At 35.9% G+C, this 27,793-nt stretch overlaps 1 protein-coding gene across 3 annotated transcripts in view; it reads left to right on the top strand.

Annotated features, from left to right (window-relative positions):
• The window catches only part of itga3a (integrin, alpha 3a), a 37,071-nt gene extending 10,383 nt beyond the window's left edge, over nucleotides 1-26,688 (top strand). The window contains exons 2-26 of one of the 3 annotated variants that reach the window (XM_067382270.1): nucleotides 3,648-3,775; nucleotides 4,402-4,499; nucleotides 4,612-4,849; nucleotides 4,928-5,020; nucleotides 5,217-5,433; nucleotides 5,518-5,711; nucleotides 5,920-6,008; nucleotides 7,560-7,696; nucleotides 8,788-8,865; nucleotides 9,321-9,394; nucleotides 9,549-9,691; nucleotides 9,868-10,017; nucleotides 10,144-10,241; nucleotides 10,477-10,645; nucleotides 14,997-15,074; nucleotides 15,334-15,413; nucleotides 16,083-16,160; nucleotides 16,370-16,472; nucleotides 18,677-18,853; nucleotides 19,851-19,970; nucleotides 20,141-20,254; nucleotides 23,667-23,762; nucleotides 23,922-24,047; nucleotides 25,714-25,863; nucleotides 26,546-26,688. In XM_067382270.1, the coding sequence (XP_067238371.1) occupies nucleotides 3,648-3,775; nucleotides 4,402-4,499; nucleotides 4,612-4,849; nucleotides 4,928-5,020; nucleotides 5,217-5,433; nucleotides 5,518-5,711; nucleotides 5,920-6,008; nucleotides 7,560-7,696; nucleotides 8,788-8,865; nucleotides 9,321-9,394; nucleotides 9,549-9,691; nucleotides 9,868-10,017; nucleotides 10,144-10,241; nucleotides 10,477-10,645; nucleotides 14,997-15,074; nucleotides 15,334-15,413; nucleotides 16,083-16,160; nucleotides 16,370-16,472; nucleotides 18,677-18,853; nucleotides 19,851-19,970; nucleotides 20,141-20,254; nucleotides 23,667-23,762; nucleotides 23,922-24,047; nucleotides 25,714-25,824 (2,989 nt within the window). In that variant the 3' untranslated portion in view covers nucleotides 25,825-25,863; nucleotides 26,546-26,688. Of the gene's footprint in view, nucleotides 1-3,647; nucleotides 3,776-4,401; nucleotides 4,500-4,611; nucleotides 4,850-4,927; nucleotides 5,021-5,216; nucleotides 5,434-5,517; nucleotides 5,712-5,919; nucleotides 6,009-7,559; nucleotides 7,697-8,787; nucleotides 8,866-9,320; nucleotides 9,395-9,548; nucleotides 9,692-9,867; nucleotides 10,018-10,143; nucleotides 10,242-10,476; nucleotides 10,646-14,996; nucleotides 15,075-15,333; nucleotides 15,414-16,082; nucleotides 16,161-16,369; nucleotides 16,473-18,676; nucleotides 18,854-19,850; nucleotides 19,971-20,140; nucleotides 20,255-23,666; nucleotides 23,763-23,921; nucleotides 24,048-25,713; nucleotides 25,872-26,545 lie in introns of all 3 variants that reach the window. The other 2 variants (XM_067382271.1, XM_067382272.1) reach the window with 2 other exon arrangements.
• The last annotated feature ends 1,105 nt before the right edge of the window (nucleotides 26,689-27,793 follow it).

The raw sequence follows: 27,793 nt of genomic DNA, 5'->3' as shown, positions 1-27,793 counted from the left end.
CTGTCTGTCAGCTTTTTTTAATACCTTAGTTTTTTATGTCCATGTAATGAAAATCAGTGTGGTCCATGTTTTTTTTTTTTTTTTTGGACCACACTGACTTTCATTAAAGGCAGAGTAGGTGATTTGTTCCAGAAACATTTTATTGTTATGCTCTTTCCATCCTGATAGCAATCAGCAAGTGGTCTAAATGTATTTATATGTATATACAGTGGTCCTTCAATTTTTGTGAACCCTTTTGCAGAATTTTCTATATTTCTGCAAATAATAACCCAAAACACCATCAGATGTTCACAATAGTCCTAAATGTAGACAAAGAGAACATAATCAAACAAATAAGACAAAAATATATACTTTGTCAATTTATTGAGAAAAATTAGCCAGTATTAGATATCTGTGAGTGGTGAAAGTATGTGAAGCTGTAGGATTAGCAGTTAATTTGAAGGTGAAATTAAGCTCCACCTGTTTTTAGATGTTTTCAGTCAATGGGATGACAATTAAGTGTCAGTTTGTGCTCTATTTTATTTAAAAAAAACAGCGATCTAACAAAGTCTGAACTTCGCAACATGTGTTTGTTGAAGTGTATCATGGCACGGACAGCTGAGATTTATGAGGACCTCAGAAAAATAGTTGTTGTTGATCATCAGACTGGAAAAGGTTATAAAACCATCTCTAAAGAGTTTGGACTCCACAAATCCACAGTCAGACAAATTGTGTACAAATGGAGGAAATTCAAGACAATTGCTACTCTCCTCAGGAGTGGTAGACAAACAAATATCACTCCAAAAGCGAGACATGTAATAGTCTATAAGGTCACAAATGATCCTAAGGTAACTTCTAAGCAATTAAAGGTCTCTCTCATGTTGATTGATGTTAATGTTCTTGAGTCCACCGTCAGGAGAACACTGAGCAACCATGATGTGTATGGCAGAGTTGCAAAGAGAAAGCCACTGCTCTCCAAAAAGAACATTGCTGCCTGTCTGCAGTTTGCTTAAGATCTTGTGGACAAGCCAGATGGGTGTTGGAAAAATGTTTTTTGGGTAGATGAGACCAAAAAATCAAACTTTTCGAAGACCAAAAAATCAAAGCGTTATATTTGGAGAAAGAAAAACACTGCATTTCAGCATAAGAACCATATCCCCTTTGTGAAATATGTTGGTGGTAGTATCATGGTTTGGGCCTGTTTTGCTATATTTGGGCCAGGAAAAATTTCCATCATTGATGGAGCAATGAATTCTGAATTATACCAGCGAATTCTAAAGGAAAATGTCAGGACATCTGTCCGTGAACTGAAATTCCATAGAAAGTGGGTCATGCAGCAAGACAATGAGCCCAAGCACACAAGTCGCTCTACAAAAGAATGGTTAAAGAATAACAAAATTAATGTTTTGGAATGGCCAAGTCAAAGTCCAGACCTTAATCCAATCAAAATGTTGTGGACTTGAAGCAAGCAGTTCATGTGAGGAAACCCACCAACATCAGAGAGTTGGAGCTGTTCTGTACTGAGGAATGGACTAAAATTCCTTCAAGTTGTTGTACAGAAATGTTTAGTTGCCATCATTGCTGCAGAAGGGGGTTACACCAGATACTGAAAGCAACTTTTGCCACTCACAGATATGTAATACTTAATAATTTTTCTCAAGAAATAATTTACAACGTATATATTTTTGTCTCGTTTGTTTGATTGGGTTCTTTTTGTCTACTTTTAGGCCTTTTGTGAACATCTGATGATGTTTTGGGTCATATTTATGCAGAAATATAAAAAAATTCTAAAGGGTTCACAAACATTCAAGCACAACTGTAGTGTCTGTGGAAGATATAGGACCATAAAATGTTTGTTCAATCTTTGCACTCAGTCCGAATGCAATGATACAATGTCCTACACGTCATCAGTGTGTTTCATGCTATGAAGAGTTTCCCTGAGCACCACAACTGAAACAACAGCCACCATTTACAGTTCCTCCTGAAACAAAACAGTGAACTTATGCTGAGTTCACTGAGATGGAAACCTGTGACGTTATACTTGAAGCAATTTGTGACTCGAATTTATGCGTTTCAATGGCAACACTATCAATGCCGAAACGAATCTGCAGCAGTCAGGTGGTACAAGTAAGAGCTCTTTAAGTTGTTTTTACGTGCATTATTATTGTAATGCTACATGCTTTGACACATGAGGTAGTTTAATGCCATCTCTCATCTTGTGATGGTTTTGTTTGCTCCCCGCTGTACTCGTTCATGTGTTTTGGAGATGCTCTGAAGGGAGGGTGAGATCTTATCTCCTCGCTATTGTTAGCCTCTACGAAAATGACCTACCCTACCTTTAAATGAACAAAAACAGCTCTTCAAAATATATTCTTTTGTGTTCAGCAGAAGAAAGAAAGTGATGGAGGTTTGGAATGACAAGAGGTTACGTAAATGATGACAGAATTTTTATTTTTGAGTAAACTATGGCTCTAAGTATGTCTAAATTGATTGATTTTTAATTGTGTAAAATTTACAATAGCTTACTTATAGTTGTCGAAAATTTTACTCAGTGTCAAACTTCATATTATTTATAACCCAAATCCCCAAGTTCTGAAATCTATGATGATTAGACTGTCAGACATAATACATTTCTGTTAAAATTCACTAAACTGAATTTTAAATCAGTTGAAATGACCGCTTCGCCCACTAAAGCCCATTCATAATCCCGTTAGACACGAGTCATGATCTGATGAGATCTCATCCCTCACAGAGTGGAATATTTATGAGGCCTCAGGCTCCAAGGTGGATAAAATAGCAACTAGGGTACGTGTCTCCAAAAATCATGAAACATTAATGAATCGAGCTCGCAAGCAGCACTGCTTTAGTCATTATTATGTCTGTCATGCTCTCACAAATATTGAAATAAAATGTATTGATTTTGTGATTATAGTTTAATGAAATGCCTCTTCAATTCTGCTCGCTTTACTCAAGGATTGCATCTGTCTCTTGATGGCTGATGTGGGTATCTTAGGACTCTTACCTGCCTGGATTTAATAATCAAAAACAAATCGGTTACTCGTCCACAGGCGAAACTTTTGTTAGCAATTTTTCCTGCAAGCAATGTAGAGCGTGTGTACCATAATAACTCGCCTATAGAAACAAAAGGTAGAGAAGGAGAGATGTGTGAAGGTACTCATTCTCCATTTTGTCTGAAAATGAACATTTGAGTAAAATGTGATCCCCATCTCCTGTGGTTTTTAGATGCTTTATGTTATTCAGACACTTTTAACAGCAGGTTTCTGAAAGTAGTTGAAAGACTAGCTTTTTCATTGGCATTTTCTGTCTGTAGTTGCATTGTCCTGGAAGTAATGGGTTCTGACAAGTCCTTCCAGTCAAAAATCAGTTCACATAGCCTGACAAGCCCAGACAGATAAGGGTTAGAACATAGGGTTAGACATGCTGAAGTTTATCTGCAGTGAACACAACATTTTGAGAAAATACAAGCAATACCTGGCACATGGTTGAATGTGATTTTTTTTGCCTTATCCTTGAAAATATGGTGTGAAATTTTTTTTTTTTTTTTTTTTTTTTTTTTTGTCTCCGACAACCATTGCTGTGGTACTGCGGCAACTGGTGTAATACTCTGCCTCAAGACTTGAGTTCAGTCAGGTTTGTACATGTTTTAGACTTCTTGTAGGAGCACCGAAGGAGAAAGCAGAGTCTGGATTGTTAGCCAATGAGACTGGAGATGTATATGCCTGTCAAATCACTGCAGACCCCAAAGACTGCAAAAGACTGAATCTTCTCACCTCAAGTAATTTTCCTGCCATTCATACAAACCTTAAACTTGCTTGTGCTTCACTTAATCCCCATTTACAGTATTTATAAATACTGTTATCTATCTATCTATCTATCTATCTATCTATCTATCTATCTATCTATCTATCTATCTATCTATCTATCTATCTATCTATCTATCTATCTATCTATCTATCTATCTATCTATCTATCTATCTATCTGTCTATCTGTCTGTCTGTCTGTCTGTCTGTCTGTCTGTCTGTCTGTCTGTCTGTCTGTCTGTCTGTCTGTCTGTCTGTCATAAAATGTTAATTAATAATTGACAATATTTAAAATTATTTATGATATTTTTTAATTTTAATATTATTTATCGTTAATTAATTAATTTTTATACTAATAATAATTTTAATTCTTATTGTTCCTGCCATTCATTCGAGACTTAAACATGCCTTTTCCTCCTCTTTTGTTTCATTTATTATTACAACTACTACTATTATTTTTATTATATATTTTTATATTTTTATTTTTATTAAATTGAGTACTGTTGCTGTGTGATGAGACTGTTTCAAAGTTTAACATCAACCATGTCTCTGTGTTACTACTGCAAGAACCAATCTAAATAATTGCTTTGTGTTATGCAGATTCTGAAGACACTTCAAACCTTAATCGTAATTTAATAGATGGGATGTGGCTTGGTGTGTCGATAGCCAGTCAGAGTCAACCAGGGGGCCGAGTACTGGTGAGTTTCATAATAATGACCCCTCTTACTTATAATGTTGGTCTTGTGTCTATGAAAAGTCAATCTATTGCTCTTCCCATCTCAACATAATATTTATCACTCTATTTAATAGGCCTGTGGTCATCGTTATGTACGGAACTTTTCAAGCAACTTTCGCATGATTGGGATGTGCTTTGTTCGTGGAAATGATTTAAAGTATAACAGTACAGACTCTCAGTGGCAGTCGTACGATGAGGTGTGTGACCCCAGAGATGATCAGACTGGTGAAGGCATGTGTCTTGCTGGAATGTCTGCTGCCATTACTCAGACACAGATCATCTTCGGTGCACCCGGATGCTTTAACTGGCAAGGTGAGGGGAATTTGTTTCCTGTAAACAATTATATTACTTTTCTTAAATTCCCCTCTAATAATTTTCCATCATATGCAGGAAATACATTTTCACACTGGCATAACCCTGCTGATAAGTTTGATAAATTTATGAGCAAGCTTCAAGACATGAACAAAGGGAATATTTACATTGGTAAGTTTTTTTTTTTTTTTTTTTCTTTCTGGCATCTACTCAGTTTTCAAAACAACGATAAGAAAAAAATATGTTAAATTTAAGTTCAGATTTAAGCTCAATTTAAATTTGAACTGATTGTTCACTGACATTTATCCTAATTACCTGATGGATCCCTATGTTTTGCCTTAATTATTGTTGACTGATTGCTCTGCAGGTTACTCTGTGGCTGTGGATCAAGGTGTACTAAGCAAAGACGGAGACACAGTGGTAACAGGAGCTCCAAGAGATGAAGCCAAAGGATCAGTGATGATGGCTGAAGTTTTAAAGAGTCATGTCAGTGAAAAAGTCACCATAAAAGTCACCTTCATGGGGAAACAAGTCGGATCCTATTTTGGCAACAGCATTGCTGTTGTTGACCTTAACAATGATGGGTAAAGACAATTCTTCCTTTAATTAGAGGTCATAAATGAAACAGAAGATCTTGACATGGAGGTGTTTTCATATTATCCATATAGTTGGAAGGATCTGATTGTTGGAGCCCCTTTCTATTTTAACCGGACAAATGATGAAGGTGGAGCAGTGTATATCTATATGAACCAGAACGGGTCTTTTCATAACGAATCTGACATGGTCCTCACTGGGCCTAAGGACTCAGCTTTTGGCATGGCTGTTGTTGCTATTGGTGATGTCAACCAGGACGGCTACCAAGGTAGGATTTGTGGGTTTCTTTGCTCTGTATTTGCTCAGTCCAAGTAACATGTATGTAGCTTTTAGACATTTATTGCTAATGTGCTGGTTATTTGCAATAATTCGCTTGTGTGTGCAGTGCTCAGTCAGAGTAACAGTCAAGGACATTTTACTTTGCTGCCTTCTTGTGGCATTACTAAGAAGTTTCTCACTCCTCCTTTCCTTCACAGATTTTGCTGTTGGTGCTCCATATCATAATACAGGCAGAGTATCTATATGGATGGGCAGCGAAATAGGTATTTCCAAAGCGCCTAGTCAGGTGAGATGGAAATATTAACAAGTATTTAGAGTCTTACGAGTTTACAATTACTAATATTGTATTATATTTTGTAAAATGCCTTATTTTCAAAAATCTGACTTTAGTTTATTCATTGGAATTTAACAATTCAGTGGTATTGAACAACATCTGTTTCTGTCAGTTTTACAGCAGCAAAAGAAACACTGTTGTGTTTACTTGTTACTCAAGAAATCCTGTCATTGCCACTGTATTGATGGACAAAACATGATGATAACTTGCAGCTCGGCAATTGAAAGTCGGCTCATACGCTCACAGTCATTCATCTTAAAATCATATGATTCAGTTTGCATCTTCCGATTGGTTCTTCTGTGGAGTTTAGTGGTTTAGTGGTTTCTGCCAACGAACCGGTATTTCTGAATGGGCTGACACTCGGATTTAGCAGATTTGAAGCGAAAGTATTTGATGAACGTATACTAAGTGCAGAGTGTTCCCTCAATATCATCTCATTTTTGATAGAGTTGGCGTTTAGTGGCTTTTGCATCTTCCACATCTGTAAGACCTTAGTTCATCTTCAAATCACAAATTAAGATATTTTTGATAAAATCTGATGGCTCAGTGAGTCCTGCATTGACAGCAAGATAATTAACACTTTCAGATTCCCAGAAAGCTACTAAAGACATATTTAAAACAGTTCATGTGACTACAGTGGTTCAACCTCAATGTTATAAAGCAACGGGAATACTTATTGTGTGCAAAAAGACAAAATACCGACTTTATTCAACAATATCTAGTGATGGGCGATTTCAGAACACTGCTTCATGAAGCTACGAAGCTTTACGAATCTTTTGTTTCAAATCAGTGGTTCGGAGCGTGTGTCAAACTGCCAAATTCACGTGAACTATTGAAATTTCGAAACACTTATGACATAACGAAGCCTCATTTACTGAAATCACATGTCTTTCATGCTCCGAACCACTGATTCGAATCAAAAGATTCATAAAGCTTCATGAAGCAGTGTTTTGAAATCGGCCATCATTAGATATTGTTGAGTAAAGTCGTTATTCTGTTCTGTTTTTTTGGTGCACAAAATGTATTCTCATTGCTTCATAACATTAAGGTTGAACCACTGTAGTGGTATTTGAATATATTTTAGAATGATGTCAAAGCTGAATTTTCAGCATCATTACTCCAGTCTTCAGTGTCACATGATCCTTCAGAAATCATTCTACTATGATGATTTGAAGCTCAAGAAACAATGTTGAAAACAGTTGCTGCATAATGTCTTTGTGGAAACTGTGATACAATGTTCTTTGCTGAATAGAAAATTCACAAGAACATGCATTTGAGAAAGAAATCTTTTGTAACAATTACTATCACTTTTGATCAATTTAATGTGTCCTTGACCCTTTTTGTTAGTGTAGGTTTGGTTTTACCCTTTAAGGGGTTAATCCTGACTATCTGACTGTGTAATATCAGTTGTTTACTTTATATATCCACACTGCTTTCAAAACTACTTTAGATAGGACAGTGTATTGCAAATGTCTAACTTTTGCTCCAACATTAATTCCTCAGGTCATTGATGGAAAAGACATCCCAGGTGCTGGGTTTCAGACATTTGGCTATTCCATCAGTGGGGGCATGGATGTGGACAGAAACAGTTACCCAGACATAGTGGTCGGATCGTTAGATGATCGTGTGGTCTTGCTTAGGTGACTTGATAGTGTAACTGTATTTTTTCTATTTTACATATTTGATATATTTTAGTTGTTTAGCATCAAGTTAGAAGACAAAGAGCAAAAAAGTTAAAGGTGCCCTAGAATCAAAAATTGAATTTCTATTGGCATAGTTGAATAACAAGAGGTCAGTACATGGAAATGACATACAGTGAGTCTCAAACTCCATTGTTTCCTCCTTCTTATATAAATCTCATTTGTTTAAAAGACCTCCGAAGAACAGGCGAATCTCAACATAACACCGACTGTTACGTAACAGTTGGGATCATTAATATGTACACCCCGAATATTTGCATATGCCAGCTCATGTTCAAGGCATTAGACAAGGGCAGCCAGTATTAACGTCTGGATCTGTGCACAGCTGAATCATCAGACTAGGTAAGCAAGCAAGGACAACAGCGAAAAATGGCAGATGGAGCAATAATAACTGACATGATCATTGATATCATGATATTTCTAGTGATATTTGTAAATTGTCTTTCTAAATGTTTCGTTAGCATGTTGCTAATGTACTGTTAAATGTGGTTAAAGTTACCATCGTTTGTTACTGTATTCACGGAGACAAGAGCCGTCACTATTTTCATTTTTAAACACTTGCAGTCTGTATAATTAAAATAAATACTATACTCACAGGAATCGATGCATGCATAAAGCATGAATGACAAACATCTTGTAAAGATCCATTTGAGGGTTATATTAGCTGTGTGAACTTTGTTTATGCACTGTATAACTGCACTTATAGTCGAGAGCTCGGGAGGGCAGGGAGCGAGAGATTTAAAGTGGCCGCATCCTGACTCGGCGCGTAGTTAATGATGCCCCAAAATAGGCAGTTAAAAAAATTAATTTAAAAAAATCGATGGGGTATTTTGAGCTGAAACTTCACAGACACGTTCAGGGGGCACCTTAGACTTATATTACATCTTTTTAAAAGATGTTCTACGGCACCTTTAACCAATCAGTTAACTATTATATCACAATTCTAAGTTGTTACTTTGATTAGCATAGTGATGTTCTTCAGGCTCAGTGTCATTACCTCACTGTGTTTTCTTTATCTTTCACCTACTAAGGGCACGTCCTGTGATTCACCTAAAGAATACTTTCACTGTGACACCAGCAGTTATCAACCCTAAAACCTGTGATGCCTGGTAATAAATCCCTGAACATCTTGATCCGACTTTCACTTTGTTTGTTTACATGGAAATGGAGGTAGTCCACTACAAAAGATTACAGTGTCACAAAATCATAATTAGTAATTGTAGATTATTTCCCAAAACATTAAACACTGGATCAGACTGATTAAAACTTATTAGGATCAGTTGTCATTACTGACTGTTTATGGGCTAATTTAAACACCCGTAAATGATCATTACATTCCTATGCTCAAATAAATAAGAAAATAAACAGGTTGTAAATAGAAATCTTTGACATAATGAGAATAGATCTAAATGTTATGCTGTAATATATATTTTTCAAATTTAATCGCAGCAGCAGTCTTAATATTGATCATTTATTTGATTAATTGTACAGCTCTAGTCACAACTGTTGTTTTAATGACTATGTGACAAAATCAGTTCATTCTGTTTGTGTTTTCTTTATACAGTATTGAAGCAAAGGTCTGTTTCTCCTACACATTCAGCACTGGCAATGGCAATGGCAATTCCCAGAAGAGTATTAGTAAGTCCCACATCTCGATTTATTACCATAAATATAAACGCTTAAATGTTATTGTCATGTGAAATGTATGATTTACTGTGCTGTTTAACATTCTGACTGTCAGAATTCATATCTGACATGAAGTAGCTGTAAGAAAGATCTGTTGTTTTCTCAGCTTTTCAATATACGGTGGAAGCCGATCTGCACTCGTCTCGGAGCACTCGTGTTCGTTTCCTTGACAACAAAGAGGGCAAATACACTGGCAAAATGTCCGTTAATCCGTCTGGAGATTGTCGTACTCTGAAACTTGAGCTGGAGGTATGACTCAAGGCCATCCTTTTAATAGCCGTTTTAATCTTTGTTATGGAAAGGCTCTAATATATGCATCGAGTGGGCCGAAATGTTAATGTTTGGGTCGATTCATTAAGCCCGTGTTTAAATTGGGGCTAATTGTCAGAGATTTGATTTATTGTCTCTGCATGTATCTCTCACAGTCCAAGACGATCCAAAACAAGGTGGCTCCGATAGTTTTCTCGCTGAACGTGTCTTTGGTGGATCCTCCTCCCTCAGGTGGGCAGACGTTGGAGGACCTCAGTGCTTTTCCTGTGATCAGCCAAAGATACGCTCTGACTACCAGAACTGAGGTACCTTTGATAGCATACTTTGCCTCGCTCAAACACACATGATGTTTTATTGGAAACGTAATGTATGCCCTTCACCACCTGCTCACATTCACCCTTATATTCCACCAATGTCATCTTTTTCTTTAGATCCACATACAGAAAGAATGTGGAGTAGATAACAAATGTGAGAGCAACCTTCAGATGACGACTATGTTCACAAATGAGGAGAACATGCCGTTCCCCACGTAAGTTCGGTATCATTCTTCATGTGAAAGGAGAAAGAGTTGACTGAATAGATGAATTTATCTAATGAATTTAATCTCCCATTATGCTACAAAGAAAGAATATATCCAATGTGGTCACATTTTTTTCTCATGAACACTTTTGATCCCATTACCTGAGCCGTAAATCGAATGGAAATTGTCAGGACATCATAGAGGTGATGCAAAATGCCTCTAACCTGTCGGTGTGTTTCTGCAGGCGAAACGGCCAGCAGATTTTCGACTATACTACCGGCGTGAAGAAGCTGAAGTTGATGGTGAATGTATCCAACGTTGAATCACAGAACAGGAAAGCAGAAGACGCTTACAGAGCTCTTCTAAATGTCACCATTCCCTCCTCACTCAGCTACGCCAGCCTGAATCCCAAGGTAAGATCATTAGATGTCCTCAGAAATTACACCTCAGTTTTATCATGCAACAGTCAGAGGTCACCAGTTAACAGACCTCGGTCCATATCAAGACCACGGATTGATTTCATGTAGGACAAATTCTCAACAATTCAAATAATTGTATTATATAGTCAGATAGCACTGATTGTCATGATGACAGAGAGCCACCTCTAACAGTATGTCTACACAGGAAGTGAGTATTACATTGCGACACAACAAACTAGAATGCCCAATCTTTTGTTTCTGCAATATAGTTGCAGCATATAAAAGAAACAACTGTGCATTTGTTAAAGTACATAGACAAAGGATAGGGAATGATTCAGACAGAGTAAATATGCTTTCCACTGATGCAAATGAAGTCCGTTTTGACATTGGTGTCATGTGAATTGCCACAGCGTGAGAACAGTCTGCTCTGGTCCAGAGACATGAGAGCACAGAGCGGATCATATGCGCGAGTTGGCACAGACCACAAAACGTATTGGACCCATTTAAATTCTGCATAGTTTGATATTTGCATGTCTCACCCATTTGAATTAAAACTGTCCTGATGCAATTTGTGAAGGCTTCCATTGAATCTTTGCTGATATTGTCTTGACGAAAGAGAACCGGTTGGATTCAGAGGATCTTTGGTGAATGGAAGGTCTAGGCCGAAGCCTGGCACAAGCTTGAAGTTCCTTCGAAGCTTCTAGCTTCTTACAGCATCATCTTGACATCAGCATTTGTCAGTAAAGGAAGAAGAAGAAAGCTTGATCTTGTGATCAGTGATTTTAAGGGGTGAAAATGTCACACCCTCTTGAGGTGTCTGAGCCAATAAGGAGTTTCCCTTTTAAGGGGAACTTTTACAAGTCTTTGTTCAAGATATTAACATAAGACACTGGATTGGATGAATGAGAGAGAATAACCTTCTAGATTCTTATAATACTAATGTGTCACAGAGTTAGTAACATGTATCATAAATTGCCAACTAATAAACGAAAGTTGGAGTCCGTAGATACCAAACATGCTACCAATGTGATTTCAGTTAACTATAAATTTGCAACTATGGAATATTAATACCAAAATAGTTCAATATTTATATTTAATTTTTTATTAATACATAGAGTAAAGCCTATAAAAGGAAAGTCATGAGATGGGAAAATTGGATACATGTTTATACATTTCCCAAGTGGTTATATAGAGAATACATAGGATTAAGATGGTTTATTTGTCTTTCTCAGAAAGAATGAAGTCAGAGTCACTAGTCTCTGCAAAATTCTTTCTGATCGTAAAAGTTCTTATCAGTTTCCCTGTGTCCTCTAACAGGACACCTAGTTCTGCCTGTATGTTAGCTATGTTTGGGATGCTAGTTGCAGTTTTAGGGGGATGGGTTCACAGAACTTTGATAGAGTGAGTTTATGGCTAATTCATTAAATATAATGAAGGATTGTGAGTCTGATTGGTCCAGACGCTACATAATTTACATTTCACCAGGTTAAAATCTAATAGCATGTAACACATTAACCTTGAATTATGATGTGAACCCCCTCACTTGCTTGTGCACTATTTTGGATAGGCTATTGCTTGGGAATGTCTTGTCATTATAGGTGTAGCTGTATGATATATCATCAACAGAAGAATGTTCCTTATCGCATGCTGCTATACATGTCATCCATCTCCATCTAAATATTATTTTTGTTTTCGCTCTTCTGGTGGTTTTCAGCTTTCTATTTCAGCAAATTGTATAGTTGTATGGTGTATACCGATACGATCAAGCACCCAAAATACTATTAGCGCAACGCAAGATGGATAAAAAGTGCACATTAAAACAAAAACCTTGAAAAAATTATATACAACACTGCCAAATCACAGAGATGCCGATTATATGGTAAATATGGTAGGTCATTTGTGGGGGAATTTTTACTTTACAAATTACAGACATGGCCGATTCGCATGGTATTAAGATCACAGACAACCTCCTCAATTATTACAAATGACTAGAGGTCCCCATAATACTAGTCCCGTGCAAATAGGGTTTAAGTCAGAACAGTCAGAAGGTCTGGTTGTAGGTGGTGGTGGTTGTAGCTTTAAATCTCTAGGAAGAGATACATGCTACGTCCCAATTTGCCTACTTATACTATGCCCTAAAAGTATGTACTGTTTTTGTGAAGAAAAAGTACATACTTTTGAGTGTGTAGTAGAAGAGTAGGCAAGCTTTGGGACATACTACTTCATAATTGACCCTTCGCAAAGACCCGCTCCCCTTAGTTACTGTTGCTTTGTCCGACAAGTCATGGCGCTGTCACGCCACACAGAGTGAAAAATACATCGCGGAGCAAAGAGGACACTGACAACATGTCGACAGACAAGACAAAGCAGGTTACTTATCATATTAAACAAAGTCCCAGCTTTCAAACTGTGTAGTTTTTTAAAGACAATAAAAACTGTTTTGTGGCTCTTTAATGTGTCGTGAAAGATTGTTGTAGTGCCTCAGCTCAAGCGGCTCGTGAATCGATCATCTCTTCCTACTAGTTCATAGCATCAAATAAACATGAATGAACATGAGAATGAATGTTGTTTCAAATGCAGAAAGACATCAGTACACACCATTTTTCAAGTTCAAGTCCACCGAGGTTAATCTCATAACTCCTGACTGCTTTGTCGGACAAAATGGTGGATTCGGCATTATGATTGGTTAGATCACTTGTCAATCAAACTCCCGACGAAGGGTCAATTGCGTCTTTAATGGACGTTCTGTCACTTAGTTACGCAACCTGTAACCATTTAAATTGCCCTGTCAATCATCTTGTCACAGTTAAAGTGTCTTGGAACATGCAGCATTATTCAGTGTGTTGATAATTTCAACTGAAACAGGAAGACAGGGCGAAATATCGAACAGCCCCTCCCCCTCTTTTAAATAGCCAATAGCGTTTGGTTTATATCACAGCTTAGCTAGAGCCGTTAAACTCAGTAAAACCTCTGTTTCCTTTTAATATCTAACAGTTTATCCTCCTAATCTCCTCTATATCACTTTAAAATATAGCATTCTGTGCAGAATTTAAATGGGTCCGATACCTTTCGTGGTCTGATTCAACTCGTGCATGTGATCCACTCTGTGCTCTCGTGTCTCTGGAGCGGAGCAGACTGCTCGTACTGCGGCGGTTCACGTTATACTAACATGAAAACGGACTTCATTCGCGTCAAAGGAAAGCATATTTACACTGTCTGAATCATTCCCTATCCTCTATATAGTGCACTATGTGCCATTCACCATGTAGAAACTAGTAAATGTGTGAACTGTTCGATTTCAGCTGCAGCTTCAGTGTAGGAGGGGGCGGGACTTCAGATTATAGAGAGCATTTGATTGGACAGAAGATTTGAGAAGCCGAAGTGCAATGTGATGTCATGAAAATCCGTGATCCATTTTAGCGGAAGTGAGAGACTGTAAGATTTGAATGCTTATATCTCCTAAATGCGAATTTTGTCATTGTTTTGGAACACAACAGCTTATTCATAACCTTAAGGCTAACATATTCATACTAAAAGCTTAAAAAATTAAATTTTGATTTCAGGGGAATCCTCCACATACAATTAAATTTAATTTCCTACCATTTCGGAGAGAAATGTAGTCGCACGTTGATCTGCCATCTCCTCATCTTTGCATAATTGTGCATTAAAAGTTAATGACAAAACGCATCGTTATAAAAGTTCACAATGCTTTTGCAGATGAAATATAATGTGAATAACATTTAATAAATATCTTTTCATCAGATTAGATACTGATTATTAATCACTCAAACCCCTTTATCTTAACCGCTCTGCTTAACCGTCGGACTCGCACATCCGTCATGTTTGTAGTCTTTTTAACACTTTTTATTCGTGTTTGTAGTTCTAATCGAATCCTCGTTTACAGCACAATGTGTTATGGGCAATATTAGCCGTTAGAGTGTGCACGGATCAGCACTTCGGATTCTAACTGGAAAAAGTAGACCATCCGGGTATCTTTAGAATACTCATTTCAACATACTACGATTTGGGACACACTATTTCTAATTTCGAATGCTATCTAGGATGGATAGTATGTGAATTAGGACGCAGCAACAGTCTAAAATTTGGCTCAGAAGAAGTTGTTTATATAGTAGATCAACTATATTAAATATATTAAAAGAAAGAAAATAGTTATTTTAAATTGTGATAAGATTTAAGATACGGTATTACTGTTTTAATGTATTTTTGATCAAATACTTGCAGCCTTGGTGAGCATTAGAGACTTCTTTCATAAACATAAAAAATGAGACTTTTGAACATTATTGTAGATAAAATTTTACAAAGCTCCTCTTTTTGTTTCTTGCAGAGCTTGAATGTTGAATATAACCTCGGGGATCCTTATCTTCTGTGTACACTGGGGGACCCCTTCAAAGGAAATCAGAGAGTAAGTCTGCATTGGCATCAGTGACTTGACATGAATAGGTTTGAAGTGTTAACCTGGGATTTACAAGCAGACATACTGCAGCAACCATAATAGATGGGCATCAGATGAGACTTTAGGATTATTTAGTGGATACAAGATATAATAATAGGATGTGAATTTATTTAACGTTGAAGTAAAAAGCATTTCTAGGAGCAGATGTAATGAATGTAAAAAAAAAAAGAGGTCCTTATTTTCTTGAGGGTGCTTCTGTCTTTCACAGGTGGAGATTGAGATCACCTTTGAAACGAGAGGAATCACAATAGACATGCAGGAGATTCAGACTGAACTGCAGCTCTCAACGTATGAGAAATCGGCATGATTTTCTTCAGATTCTCAAATAAGCTTACATTTGTGGAGAGATGTTCTGCAGGAAATGAGCTTGCAAAAAATCAATATCTCTACTAAAGACACAGAATCCTGAAGAGAAACCGTTGTGCTCATACATAACCTGTGCAAAATCTCTAAGATGTTTAGTTTTTCTTTTTTTTTCTTTTTTTAAATAAGTGAGATACAGTTTACAATTTATGATATAAAATGTAAGATTTTAAAATAATTTATGCAAATTATGCTGTTCAAAGGTTTACATATCCTTTTTATTTTATATTGTATGTTGCATTTTGTAATGGCTTTTATTTGTATAGGTTTATTTCAGTCATTATATCGCATCAAATAGCTTCAAGGTAGTACTAAATGAAAAAAAAAACAATTGTATGATCTCTCTGTAAGAAGTTATGTAAAGTTGAGCAGAATTCTATGTAGAAAGAATATCATTAACATCCCAATCCACCCACTGGAAGGTGGATAAACAGGGCCAAATACATACACTGATTCATTGCTCAGTTCTGCAGCTTTAACCACTAACATATGGCTTATATGCATATGAAAGAACAATTGTCTGTGAAAGAGGTTTGTTCAAAGAGTATGATTCAGGTTTGGACACTAGCTGATGATTTCATATACACTTTTCAGGTGGAGCGAACAGAATGATCTACAACCCCTGTTGAGAGTGCTAATGGTGGATTACATCCTACAGACCAGCTTTAATATGTGAGTTATGCACCATTTCTATCCTTAGAGCATTTCACTGGATCTTTTGCATTTCAAAGTGATGTCAGAATGAGTCATGTTGCACTTCAGCATTGCATACAAGCATTTCTTTCTTTTTTTTGCCTGAGATCCAACTTTAGCAAGAGCTATATAAAAATCAAATGAGTATGCAAAAATATTAATCTGAAAAATGTCTACTTTTCTTTTAGTCTTCCCTCCAACTTTAGGACAGAATTCAGTGGCAATGTAATTGGAGAATCAGCCATGAAAAGTACCAGTGAAATTGGAAGCCCAGTGGAATTTAACATCACAGTAAGATGCTTTTTACAGTCTAACAATGAGTCCTAACTAGGCGTGATGTGGCAAGTTTCCAGCGTTGGATAATTTGTCTGACCACACTGTAAGGAAAAAATACTGTAACATACGGCTTTTGGAGCAATGCACATTATCTGTGGAAACGTTTCACTAACGTTTCACAACCCTAAAGTGATATTAGTGCTAAATTGTTAATGTAAAAAATATTAAGCATCAAAAACGTGTCTTGAACAGCAAATCATCATATTAGAATGAATTCTGAAGGATCATGTGACACGGAAGACTGGAGTAATGATACTGAAAATTCAGCTTTGACATAACAGGAATGAATTACATTTTAAAATATATTAAATTATTAAAAAAGTTCTTTTCAATTGTAATATTATTTCACAATATTGCTGTTTTTACATACATTATATTTTACATTGTAAAACGGTTAGTTCCTGTCCTTGATTCTGATTGGTCAATAGCTGTGTTTTATTCACAATAAATCACGGCCATGACCGCTTCACCCAACGGTTCTGCGTATCGCTACACAACACCCTTAGCAACCGCTCTTAGCAACATAAACTGTTTGTTCTCAATTGATATTGTTCATTTAATCTTACCGTATTGTGTAGAAGAGTATTGTGAGAAAGAGATAGATTGAGCAAGTTTATTACCTGCATTCAGATTTATAATTTTCCTTCAGGTCAGTCCTATGTTCATAATAAAAAATCTGTTTAAATGTCCGATGTATTATCTTGTCCTTTTAACAGTTAAGGGGTTTTCCCGTGACTGACAGCGCTAGTCAAAGCATTTGTCAGTTGCGTCTTGTTCCGTGTTCACAACAATTCAGTCTTTTCAATGTAAAAGTCTTCGCTACTGACTGACACACTCATAAAGACAGTCTTTGCCGCCATCTAATGGTGTAATTGCTGTTCACTGTCAGGGACTATTTTTTCCGGCGGAAGGAAGGCTATTAGTAAGAGTTTACTTCATGGAAGTTGCATTGTTACATATTTTTGGCTTAAATATTTGTATTGTGTGGTAATCGTTTTATAAAAGCAATAAGGTACACTCAAAAAAAATAATTGTTGGATTTACTTATAAATAAGTGTCAAGTGGTTCCACGCAGCAATATTGAGTAATTTGTACAAAAAACTATTTAGTTGAATGAACAAAAGAATTCAAGTAAAGCTGACAAAATTCCTTTGAGTAAATACAAATCATTTGAACGTCACTGTTACATAATATTTATATGTGCAGTTTACTTAATAATGTTATGTTGATTACGTAAGGTGAACACATTTTTTTTTTTGAATAATCATTTAAATAAAAAGGATACAACATATCAGAATGCAGCCCCTCACCCCAAAATGCACTCAAAAAATAACTAATTGAACAAACTCAATTGAATTGAGAGCAGGAATTTAATCCTATAAACATGCGTATTTGAGCGCTCACAGCGTAAACACAGGCGACACTCTTCTGCATGATGGTAACCACAAAATTCAAAAACATTACAGAAACTACTCTAAATGAAATTTAGTGAATGAATGAATGAATGAATGAATAACTGAACATTGAATACTAACATAAACTAACAACATCTTTCCCTTTACTGAAAAACACATAAAATAACACTTTAATCCCTAAATTTACTCTCCTAATACAGTCCCTTGCAAAGCATGCTGGGAACTACAGATCCACTGCACAGTTAGTTATGTCAACAATTATCTGTGCATTTCACACAGCAATGTTAGGTTGACTGAACAAACACTTACTAAGTAAAGCTGACAATACTCAATTTTAGTAGAAACAACGCAGTTAAATTACGTTCATGTAGTTACATGAGTTTTTAAGTAATGTGAACAAGGGTGGTTTGAGTGAAACTAACAACAGTGAAAGTTCATTTTTTTGAGTGTACTCGAGGCTAGTGCTGTATCGTGAATAAGTTACTCCGCTTTGCGTCGTGCCTAACAACACCCTTCAGCCGTGACTTATTCACGATACAGCACAGCCTCGAGTATTTTATTGCTTACCTATTATGTTTTTACTGTATTTTTGATCAAATGAATGCAGCCTTGGTGAGCACAAGAGACTTATTTCAAACCACTTAATTATTAAAACTGAATTATTCCAAACTTTTAAACAAGTTGTTTACTAGACAGTGTACAACTACTATAATTGGTTACTTGTGTTTATTCCTTTGTCTGCAGGTGGAGCTTTCTGGAAAACCTCTGGGAAATCGGGGGTTTCTGGAAGTGGTCTTTCAGTGGCCTTATGCTGTGGCTAATAAGAAGTGGCTGCTTTACCTGTCAGAGATTCAGATGACAGGAACGTCCAAGCCCTTCTGTGTCCCTGAAAATAACACCGTAAACCCCCTTAATCTTATAGTAAGTGATTAGATGTATGTGTGTCTCCATCACTGTTTTTTTTCCGCAATACAGCGCTGATGACAGAGCAGTTTAGCAGAATCCAGCCCGTTGAATCCCTCAGAGAAGCAGCGGAAGAAATCATGCTGGGACTGGGACCTCCTCGTTTCCCAGAACTATATTACTCACAGTTCGCATTGCAATCTCACTCTATGTACAAAGCCGTGTGGGATTTATTTTCAAGAAGTCCATCTCCTAATATGAAATAGAGGGTGGTTCATGGACTATCTATCTCTCTGTGCCTATAAATCAGTGTGACATGGGTTTATTTAGCACAAGAACTCAAGAGAGAATGGAGCATCATGTATTGTACCAAGCAGCTCAATCAAAATATTCAAATTCAAGGTGATGCATAATTATTAACATGAAATAGAATTACATAATGTATGATGTAAGCCAATAGAGAATTAAAAAAAAAAAAAAAAAAAAAAAAAATTTTTCCATTGGGTTTTGGATTATAGTAATTTATAGCCTAGGCGATAAATGAACAACACCACACATGACATCAACATCACCACCATTAAGCTTCCAACTCTTTCAGCCTTTCTTTAAAATACTTTTATCCCAGAAATTTTGAGTTACAGTAGTTTGCATGAGTGTGATTATAAACAAAATGAGGTTATGAAAGCGGACTAGTAGGACTAGTTTTCCTGTTTGGCATGATGTCCCTGACAACGTCTGTGGTCCCAATTAGCACCTTGCTAGCTACCGCCCTTTCCAAGACAAGTAAAAGCTTTAAAAATTGTGTATTACTGATGTATTTATTTCATAGAGTAAAACATTTTCAGACATTTAACCAAAAAAACATAAATACAAAACACTTTCTTCGGGACGATGGAACTGAAGGTGCTATAATGCTAACTTGTTTCTGTGTTTTGGTCTACAAAAATATGTCATTCCTCCAGCACTCTTTTGTGTGCATGTTAATGTGATGGACGTGTTACCTCCTGTGGATTAGGTGTCAGAGCGCAAGTCTGGGAGGAGGAAAAGAGATGAGGACTCCTTGGAGCCTGAACAGACTGAACCGCAGGCCTTCCCGAACACGCGGGCCCTCCAGAGCAAAGAACCTGAAAACCTGGTGAGTATATCCTTCTCCCTCAACCATTGTTTTGTTGCTAAGCAACTGGATGATTCTAGCATGTCATGTCTCCTCTGATACTTTGCATGATGTAGTATGCAACAGAGACCAGACAAAGACAAAAATTCAGAGTGTTTTGACTGTCACTGTTCATTCTCTCTCAATGTCAGGGCTGTTCCAGGGGTACTGCCCTCTGTCAGACAATCACCTGCCCGTTGCTTGGCATGAACATCTCGGCCAATCTCACTGTCAGAGCGCGCGTATGGAACGGCACAATGCTTGAGGTCAGAGCTCCATTTTCATTTCAGACTTCACCTCCTCATCTCATTACTGCAGGCTTGTCGCATACCAGACTCTCAAGGATAAATCCCACATTTGCTTTGTGACATTGTTTATGAAGTGGTATAAGTGGATTAATTTGCTACACCAGATTCAGTCTTTCAGAATACACCATATACTTAGACTTAAAGTTGACACAGTGGCCACACAGACCTAAAACACACACAATAACATAATCACAAATATCAATAGAAACATAATATCAAACTAAGGGGCATCTGCAAACAAATGATGCTAGACTTTTTCTCAGAACTACACTATCTTTTCTAAGCCATTACTTTTAACTGGTCCCAATGTGATTTTTAGTGGATTTGTGAAATCAGATCGCCTCAAGTACTTCTGCACATTAACTCTGGAAATGTTCTACTTACATTTCACAACTATAAAGTGGGCAGATATCATTTTGATGGCAAAGCTGAATTCTCTTCATTTTGAACAGAGTATCTATTGTTTTACCATCTAAAATTCTGTGAATTATTTATGTTTATATATATACTACCGAAGTTTATATACACTACCAATCAAAAGTTTGGGGTCGGTAAGATTTTTTTTAACAAGCATCTTATGCTCAACAAGGATGCATTTTCTTTCATGAAAAATACAGTACAAACTGTAATATTGTGAACTATTATTACACGGGGTTTCCGTGGGTCTTAAAAATTCTTACTTTGCCCTTATGCAAATTAAAGCCTTAAAAGTTCTTAAATCAGAGCCAAAAGTCTTAAATTTATAAACTCACGACATTAAATGTTGCATGCATTGCAAATATTGAATATCTTGCCCAGTATTTTTGTCCTGGTTTTCAATACAAATATCTAAACATCTATAAAGGGTTAGTTCATCCAAAAATGAAAACTCTGTCATTAAGTAATCACCCTCATGACGTTTATCTTTGGAACACAAATTAAGATATTTTTGTTGAAATCCGTGAGCTTTCTGACCTCCGATAGATTGCAACACAATTACTACTTTTAAGGCCCAGAAAGGTAATAATAAGGTAATAAAGACTTAAAAAATAGTTCATGTGACTACAGTGGTTCAAGCTTAATGTTATGAAGAAACTAATTTTCAGCATCATTACTCCTGATTTGGTGTGTAGGAATCATTTTTATTATTATTAATGTTGAAAAAAGTTGTGCTGCTTAATATTTTTGTGTTTTTTTTATAAATGGAAAGTTCAAAAGGACAACATTTATTTGAAATAGAAATATTTTGTAACATTTTGAATGTCTTTACTGTCATTTATGATCAATTGAATATGTCAGTATTGAATAAGACTATTAATCAGAAAAAAATCAAAAAAAAAAAAAAAAAAAAACAGCAACAAAAACAAATCTCACCGACCCCATTCTGAACTCTGCATTCTGAGTATCTTGAGATATTGAGCTTTTTTTGTTGTTGAGTTTTTGCATTCCATTTGACTCGGTAGACAGAACCTTTTTTTGTTTTCTAAAAAAAAAGACCCAAAATGTACACACCTTAAAAAAAAATCACATAATGTAAATAAGTTGTCACAGAATAAAAATATGTGAATAACTCAATTTTGACAAAAATGTCAGATAAGAACCTTATAATTACAAGGGTATGAGATAGTTAGATCTCATACCCTTGTAACTTTAAGGTTATTATAAAAACTTCTTTTAAAAACATTAAAAATCTTAGTGGTTCCAAACTTTTGGACTGTACTGTGTATATATATATACAACGCATTTGAAAGCATAATGCAGAATATATATATATATATATATATATATATATATATATATATACACAGTACAGTCCAAAAGTTTGGAACCACTAAGATTTTTAATGTTTTTAAAAGAAGTTTCGTCTGCTCACCAAGGCTACATTTATTTAATTAAAAATACAGTAAAAAACAGTAATATTGTGAAATATTATTACAATTTAAAATAACTATTTTCTATTTGAATATATTTCACAAAGTAATTTATTCCTGTGATCAAAGCTGAATGTTCAGCATCGTTACTCCAGTCTTCAGTGTCACATGATCCTTCAGAAATCATTCTAATATGATGATCTGCTGCTCAAGAAACATTTAGTGTACAGTTGTACAAAATATTTGTGTACAATATTTATTTTCAGGATTATTTGATGAATAGAAAGTTCAAAAGAACAGTGTTTATCTGAAATCTTATCTTTTGTAACATTATAAATGTCTTTACTGCCACTTTTGATTGATTTAATGCATCCTTGCTGAATAAAAGTATTCATTTCTTTCATTTCCTTTCAAAAAAATAAAAATAAAAAGTCTAACTGACCCAAAACTATATAATGTATAATGCTACAGAAGCTTTGTATTTCAGATGAATGCTGTTCTTTTGAACTTTCTATTCATCAAGGAATCCTGAAAAAAAAAAGTACACAACTGTTTTCAACATTGAAAATAATCATAAATGTTTCTTGAGCAGCAAATCAGCATATTAGAATGATTTCTGAAGGATCATGTGACACTGAAGACTGGAGTAACGATGCTGAAAATTCAGCTTTGATCACAGGAATAAATTACTTTGTCAAATATATTTAAATAGTACACAGTTATTTTAAATTGTAATAATATTTCACAATATTACTGTTTTTACTGTATTTTTAATTAAATAAATGTAGCCTTGGTGAGCAGACGAAACTTCTTTTAAAAACATAAAAAATCTTAGTGGTTCCAAACTTTTGGACTGTATATATATATATATATATATATATATATATATATATATATATATATATATATATATATATATATATATTCTGCATTATGCTTTCAAATGCGTTTTGGCGCCAGTGTTTGTGCAAATTTAAAATGTAATTATGATCTACAGTGTGAAATACATTGAAGAATGTTAAAATGACTTAAATATTTGTTAGCATTTACTGTACCGTAGGCCTGTATAGAAACTACTGCAGAAACAAGACTTTTGGGAAACACATCCCTGTAAGGATTTTCAAACTGTTCCTGGATCCTCACCAGCACTGCATATTTTGGATGTCTCCCATGTTTAACCTAGCTGAATTAACTCACCAGCTGATTAGTAGTCTACTCCATGACCTGATCTGAGTGTGTCCATTATATGTGATGGGAAAATCGGATCATTTTACTGAGTCTGTCATTCAGCAAAATTAACTAATCTTTATTCAAGTCACTTTGTTCATTTGAACAGAGTGAAAATGTTCTATTTTGAATAGCCAAGTTCCCAGTACATGTTCACATTCGCAATCTTTGATCAAATGGAATCGTTATGGAAATCATTCCCCATGCTGGGGAAGAAGGGTTCGAAAACCCTTACTGTACATGATACTCATTGTAAAGTCCTGAAAATAACATTTGTGCTGATCTGTTTACAGGACTACAATGCTCTACGTGTAGTTGTGTTGGGTAGTGCCACACTGATTCTAAAAACAGACAAAACAACCATCAAGATGAAAAATATTACCAATGAGGTACAAACTCAAGTTTCCTCTTCTAACTGGAAATCTCTCTTGCATACATTTAGCATAAGTGAGAGAAAATCAAATAATTATTAAAATGAGGCAATTTTCCTGTATATGTTTTCTGGTGCATTGGAGATTAATGACAGTAAACATCTTTTCTCTGTTTAGTTTAGAGTATTTATAGACCCTGCAATGTCAGAAGAGCTTCCATATGAAGCGCCTCTGTGGATAATCATTGTGTCTGTGCTGGCTGGAGTGATTCTGCTGGGTCTGATTGTCATTTTACTGTGGAAAGTAAGGAACTTTTTGTGCTTCAATACTTCACACGTTCCTCTTGTTCTCACATCTGCAAGTTATTCTGGACGGAGTGACAAACAACAACTTAATTCTGTCGCATCATGTTTTAACACCATAACCAAAGTGTTGGTTTTTTGTTTTTTAACTCCACCTTGAGATGAGCGGGAACACATGTTTCTACACATTTTAATAATCCTTTTCTGTGTGCATTCAAGATGGCACTTTGGTGCCTATAAACTTCTAATCATAACCATACATTCGTTAACTAATATGTGACCCTGGACCACAAAACTAGTCATAAGTCGCACGGGTATATTTGTAGCAATAGCCAACAATACATTGTATATGGGTCAAAATTATAAATTTTTCTTTTATGCCCAAAATAATTAGGATATTAAGTAAAGATCATGTAACATGAAGATATTTTTTAAATTTCCTACGGTAAATATATAAAAAATGTAATTTTTGTGAGTGGATATGCATTGCTAAGGACTTCATTTGGACAACTTTATAGGCGATTTTCTCAATATTTTGATTTTTTTTTTCACCCTCAGATTCCAGATATTCAAATATGTATCTCGACCAAATATTGTCCTGTCCTAACAAACCATACATCAATGGAAAGCTTATTTATTCAGCTTTCAGGTGATGTATAAATACCAATTTAAAAATTGAACCTTATGACTGGTTTTGTGGACCAGGGTCACATATAATTTTAAAGGTGCCCTAGAATCAAAAATTGAATTTACCTCGGCATAGTTGAATAACAAGAGTTCAGTACATGGAAAAGACATACATTGAGTTTCAAACTCCATTGTTTCCTTTTCCTTCTTATGTAAATCTCATTTGTTTAAAAGACCTCCGGAAAACAGGCGAATCTCAACATAACAACGACTGTTACGTAACAGTCGGGATCATTAATATGTACGCCTCCAATATTTGCATATGCCAGCTCATGTTCAAGGCATTAGACAAGGGCAGACAGTTAACGTCTGGATCTGCACAACTGAATTATCAGACTAGGTAAGCAAGCAAGAACAAAAGCGAAAAAGAGAGCGCAAGATTTAAAGGGGCCGCAGCCTGAATCGGTGCATAGTTAATGATGATGAATAGTTAATGATGAAAAAATTAATTAACAAAAAAATCTATGGGGTATTTCGAGCTGAAACTTCACAGACACATTCAGGGGACACCTTAGACTTATATTACATCTTGTGAACAAAAAGTTCTAGGGCACCTTTAATATACCAACCTACACTATTAAAATAGTTGGCCAACATGATCAATAGTGAACTGTCAAACAAACACACACAAACTAAACAATAGAAAAATATTTTTTGCACTAAAAATAAATCACATTATATATGTGTATGTTCTTGTTAAATAGAATATCAATTTTTATTTCCCCAAACACATTTTTACATTATTTTGCTGTCAAATTACATGTATTAATTTTTTTACTTTGAATATATTTTTACAGTGTAGTAGATACAAGTAGATGCTGTACATAGGGTATGGATATATTTTAAATGTAAATTTTAAATACATCACACACATATCAAGACATTTGTACCAGAAGAGCAGTCAATTCATGCCTAGAACACTTTCTCTCTCCATGTCTTTTGTTTTGTTTGATTGCTCATATCTGAATCCTGTTCCCCAGTGTGGTTTCTTCAAGAGAGCCAATACCAGAGAGCTTTATGAGGCCAAGGCCCAGAAAGCAGAAATGAAAACACAGCCATCAGAAAATGACCGGCTTACAGAGGAGGACTGAGATTCCCTGGCCTTTGTGGGCCTGTGACACAAATAGCAAGTTCGTAGGTGCCACAGCCAACAGCTCTCTAGCTAAAACGCTTGGCTTGATTAACAATAATATATTCCATGCAAGCTCCGCTAATAATATCTTTCTTCTTCCCTTTTGAGACACAACACTTGCCTCGTCTGTTTTCGACTCTCATCATTGCTCTCAAAAACACTAGAGGTTGTTTTTTTTTCCTGAAACAAATTGATATGTGAGGCTCTCTGTTATGCCCTCAGGCTTGGGATGCTCTTATCTTTTGAGATAGAATGATGTCTTATAACATGAACTGTATATTGCTTTAATCCAACTTCTGAATGCTTTTTCTTGCTTTGACAAGACTAATAACTTCCTTCTGCGTTACCATGTTCTTTTCTTTTTTGCCGTTTGAGGGCTTGCTTTCAACTGAGGCAACAAACTCCTTCTGATCACATCTTCTCCTACAGAGATAACAAGCTTTCCTTTCCCCTTTACAATCTGCTGCTGAATTTATCACACATTTATACTCACAATAATTTGCTCTCTTCATAATTTCACTTGAGTTTAAAGAATGCTTTCTCTCAGTTGCTATGTAATGTTTATCTTGTAATCTCATGAAATACTGTAGTCAAGATTTCTCAAAGCTTCTCTGAATACATACATCCTGTGGTAAGATGTTCACCTCGCTCACAATGCTCTTTCTTATGCTTTCTCGCAGAGTGGGTTTTTTAAGCGGGCTGCCTACTTCCGAACTATGCCAAAATACCAAGGTGTGAAGATTTGTAAGAAGGAACAGTACCAGGTAAACCAGGGCTTTTTGATTGTGGACTCAACAAACAACAAGAAACACTGGATCACAAACTGGACTGAAAAGAAACAGTACTACTGATGAATGCACTGTCAAACTGTCTCTCTTAGACAGTGGAATGGATGTTTACAGATATTTATCATCTGAATCAACGCAACTGACTACCTGATTGGATTGGATATCAGATATAATTGAACATGTTCATTCAAAACTGCCTGATATGAATTGATTATACAGAAGACTCTGTGTAAGATTTCTGTTTTGATGTTTATTTTTTTATTGTTTTTCAACTGAATACATGTATTATGTATGGAGAGCTCAACAATGAGGATTTCTACTGGCTCAGCAGTTAAGATTAGTCGGCACTACAAAGGAATTATCAATTTTGACAAAAAGATAATATTGTTGTTCCTGTTGAATTGTCACAAATCCTAACCCTTAAAGGGTTAGTTCACCCAAAAATGAAAATTCTGTCATTAATTACTCACCCTCATGTTGTTCCTCACCCGTAAGACCTTCGTTCATCTTCAGAACACAAATTAAGATATTTTTGATGAAATCTGATGGCTCACTGAGACCTCAATTGACCATTCGCAAAGACCCGCCCCCCTTAGTTACTGTAGCTTTGTCCAACAAGCCATGGCGCTGTCACGCCACACACAGTGATTAATACATTGTGGAGCAAAGAGGACACTGACAACACGTCGACAGATAAGACAGAGCAGGTTACTTATGATATTAAACGCCCCAGCTTTAAAACTGTGTCGTTTTTTTAAGAAATTCAAACAATAAAAAACGTTTTGTGGCTCTTTAATGTGTCGTAACAGATTGCTGTAGCGCCTCAGATCAAGTGGCTCGTGAATCGATCATCTCTTCCTACTAGTTCATTTATAGCATCAAATAAACATGAATGAACATGAGAATCAATGTTGTTTCAAACGTAGAAAGACGTCAGTACACATCATTTTTCAAGTTTAAGTTCACCGAGGTTAATCTCATAACTCCTGTCTGCTTTGTCGGACAAAATGGCGGATTCAGCATTCTGATTGGTTAGATCGCTTATCAATCAAACTCCCTGCGAAGAGTCAATTGAGAGCAAAGCCACCAAACTTCTCAAGATCCAGAAAGCTACTAAAAACATATTTGAAACAGTGAAGC

This window comes from Chanodichthys erythropterus, chromosome 3, assembly GCF_024489055.1.
Source record: "Chanodichthys erythropterus isolate Z2021 chromosome 3, ASM2448905v1, whole genome shotgun sequence".
Lineage (NCBI taxonomy): Eukaryota > Metazoa > Chordata > Actinopteri > Cypriniformes > Xenocyprididae > Chanodichthys > Chanodichthys erythropterus.
The sequence above is the reverse complement of the archived record's forward strand: the minus strand, read 5'-3'. Positions and strand labels throughout refer to the sequence as shown.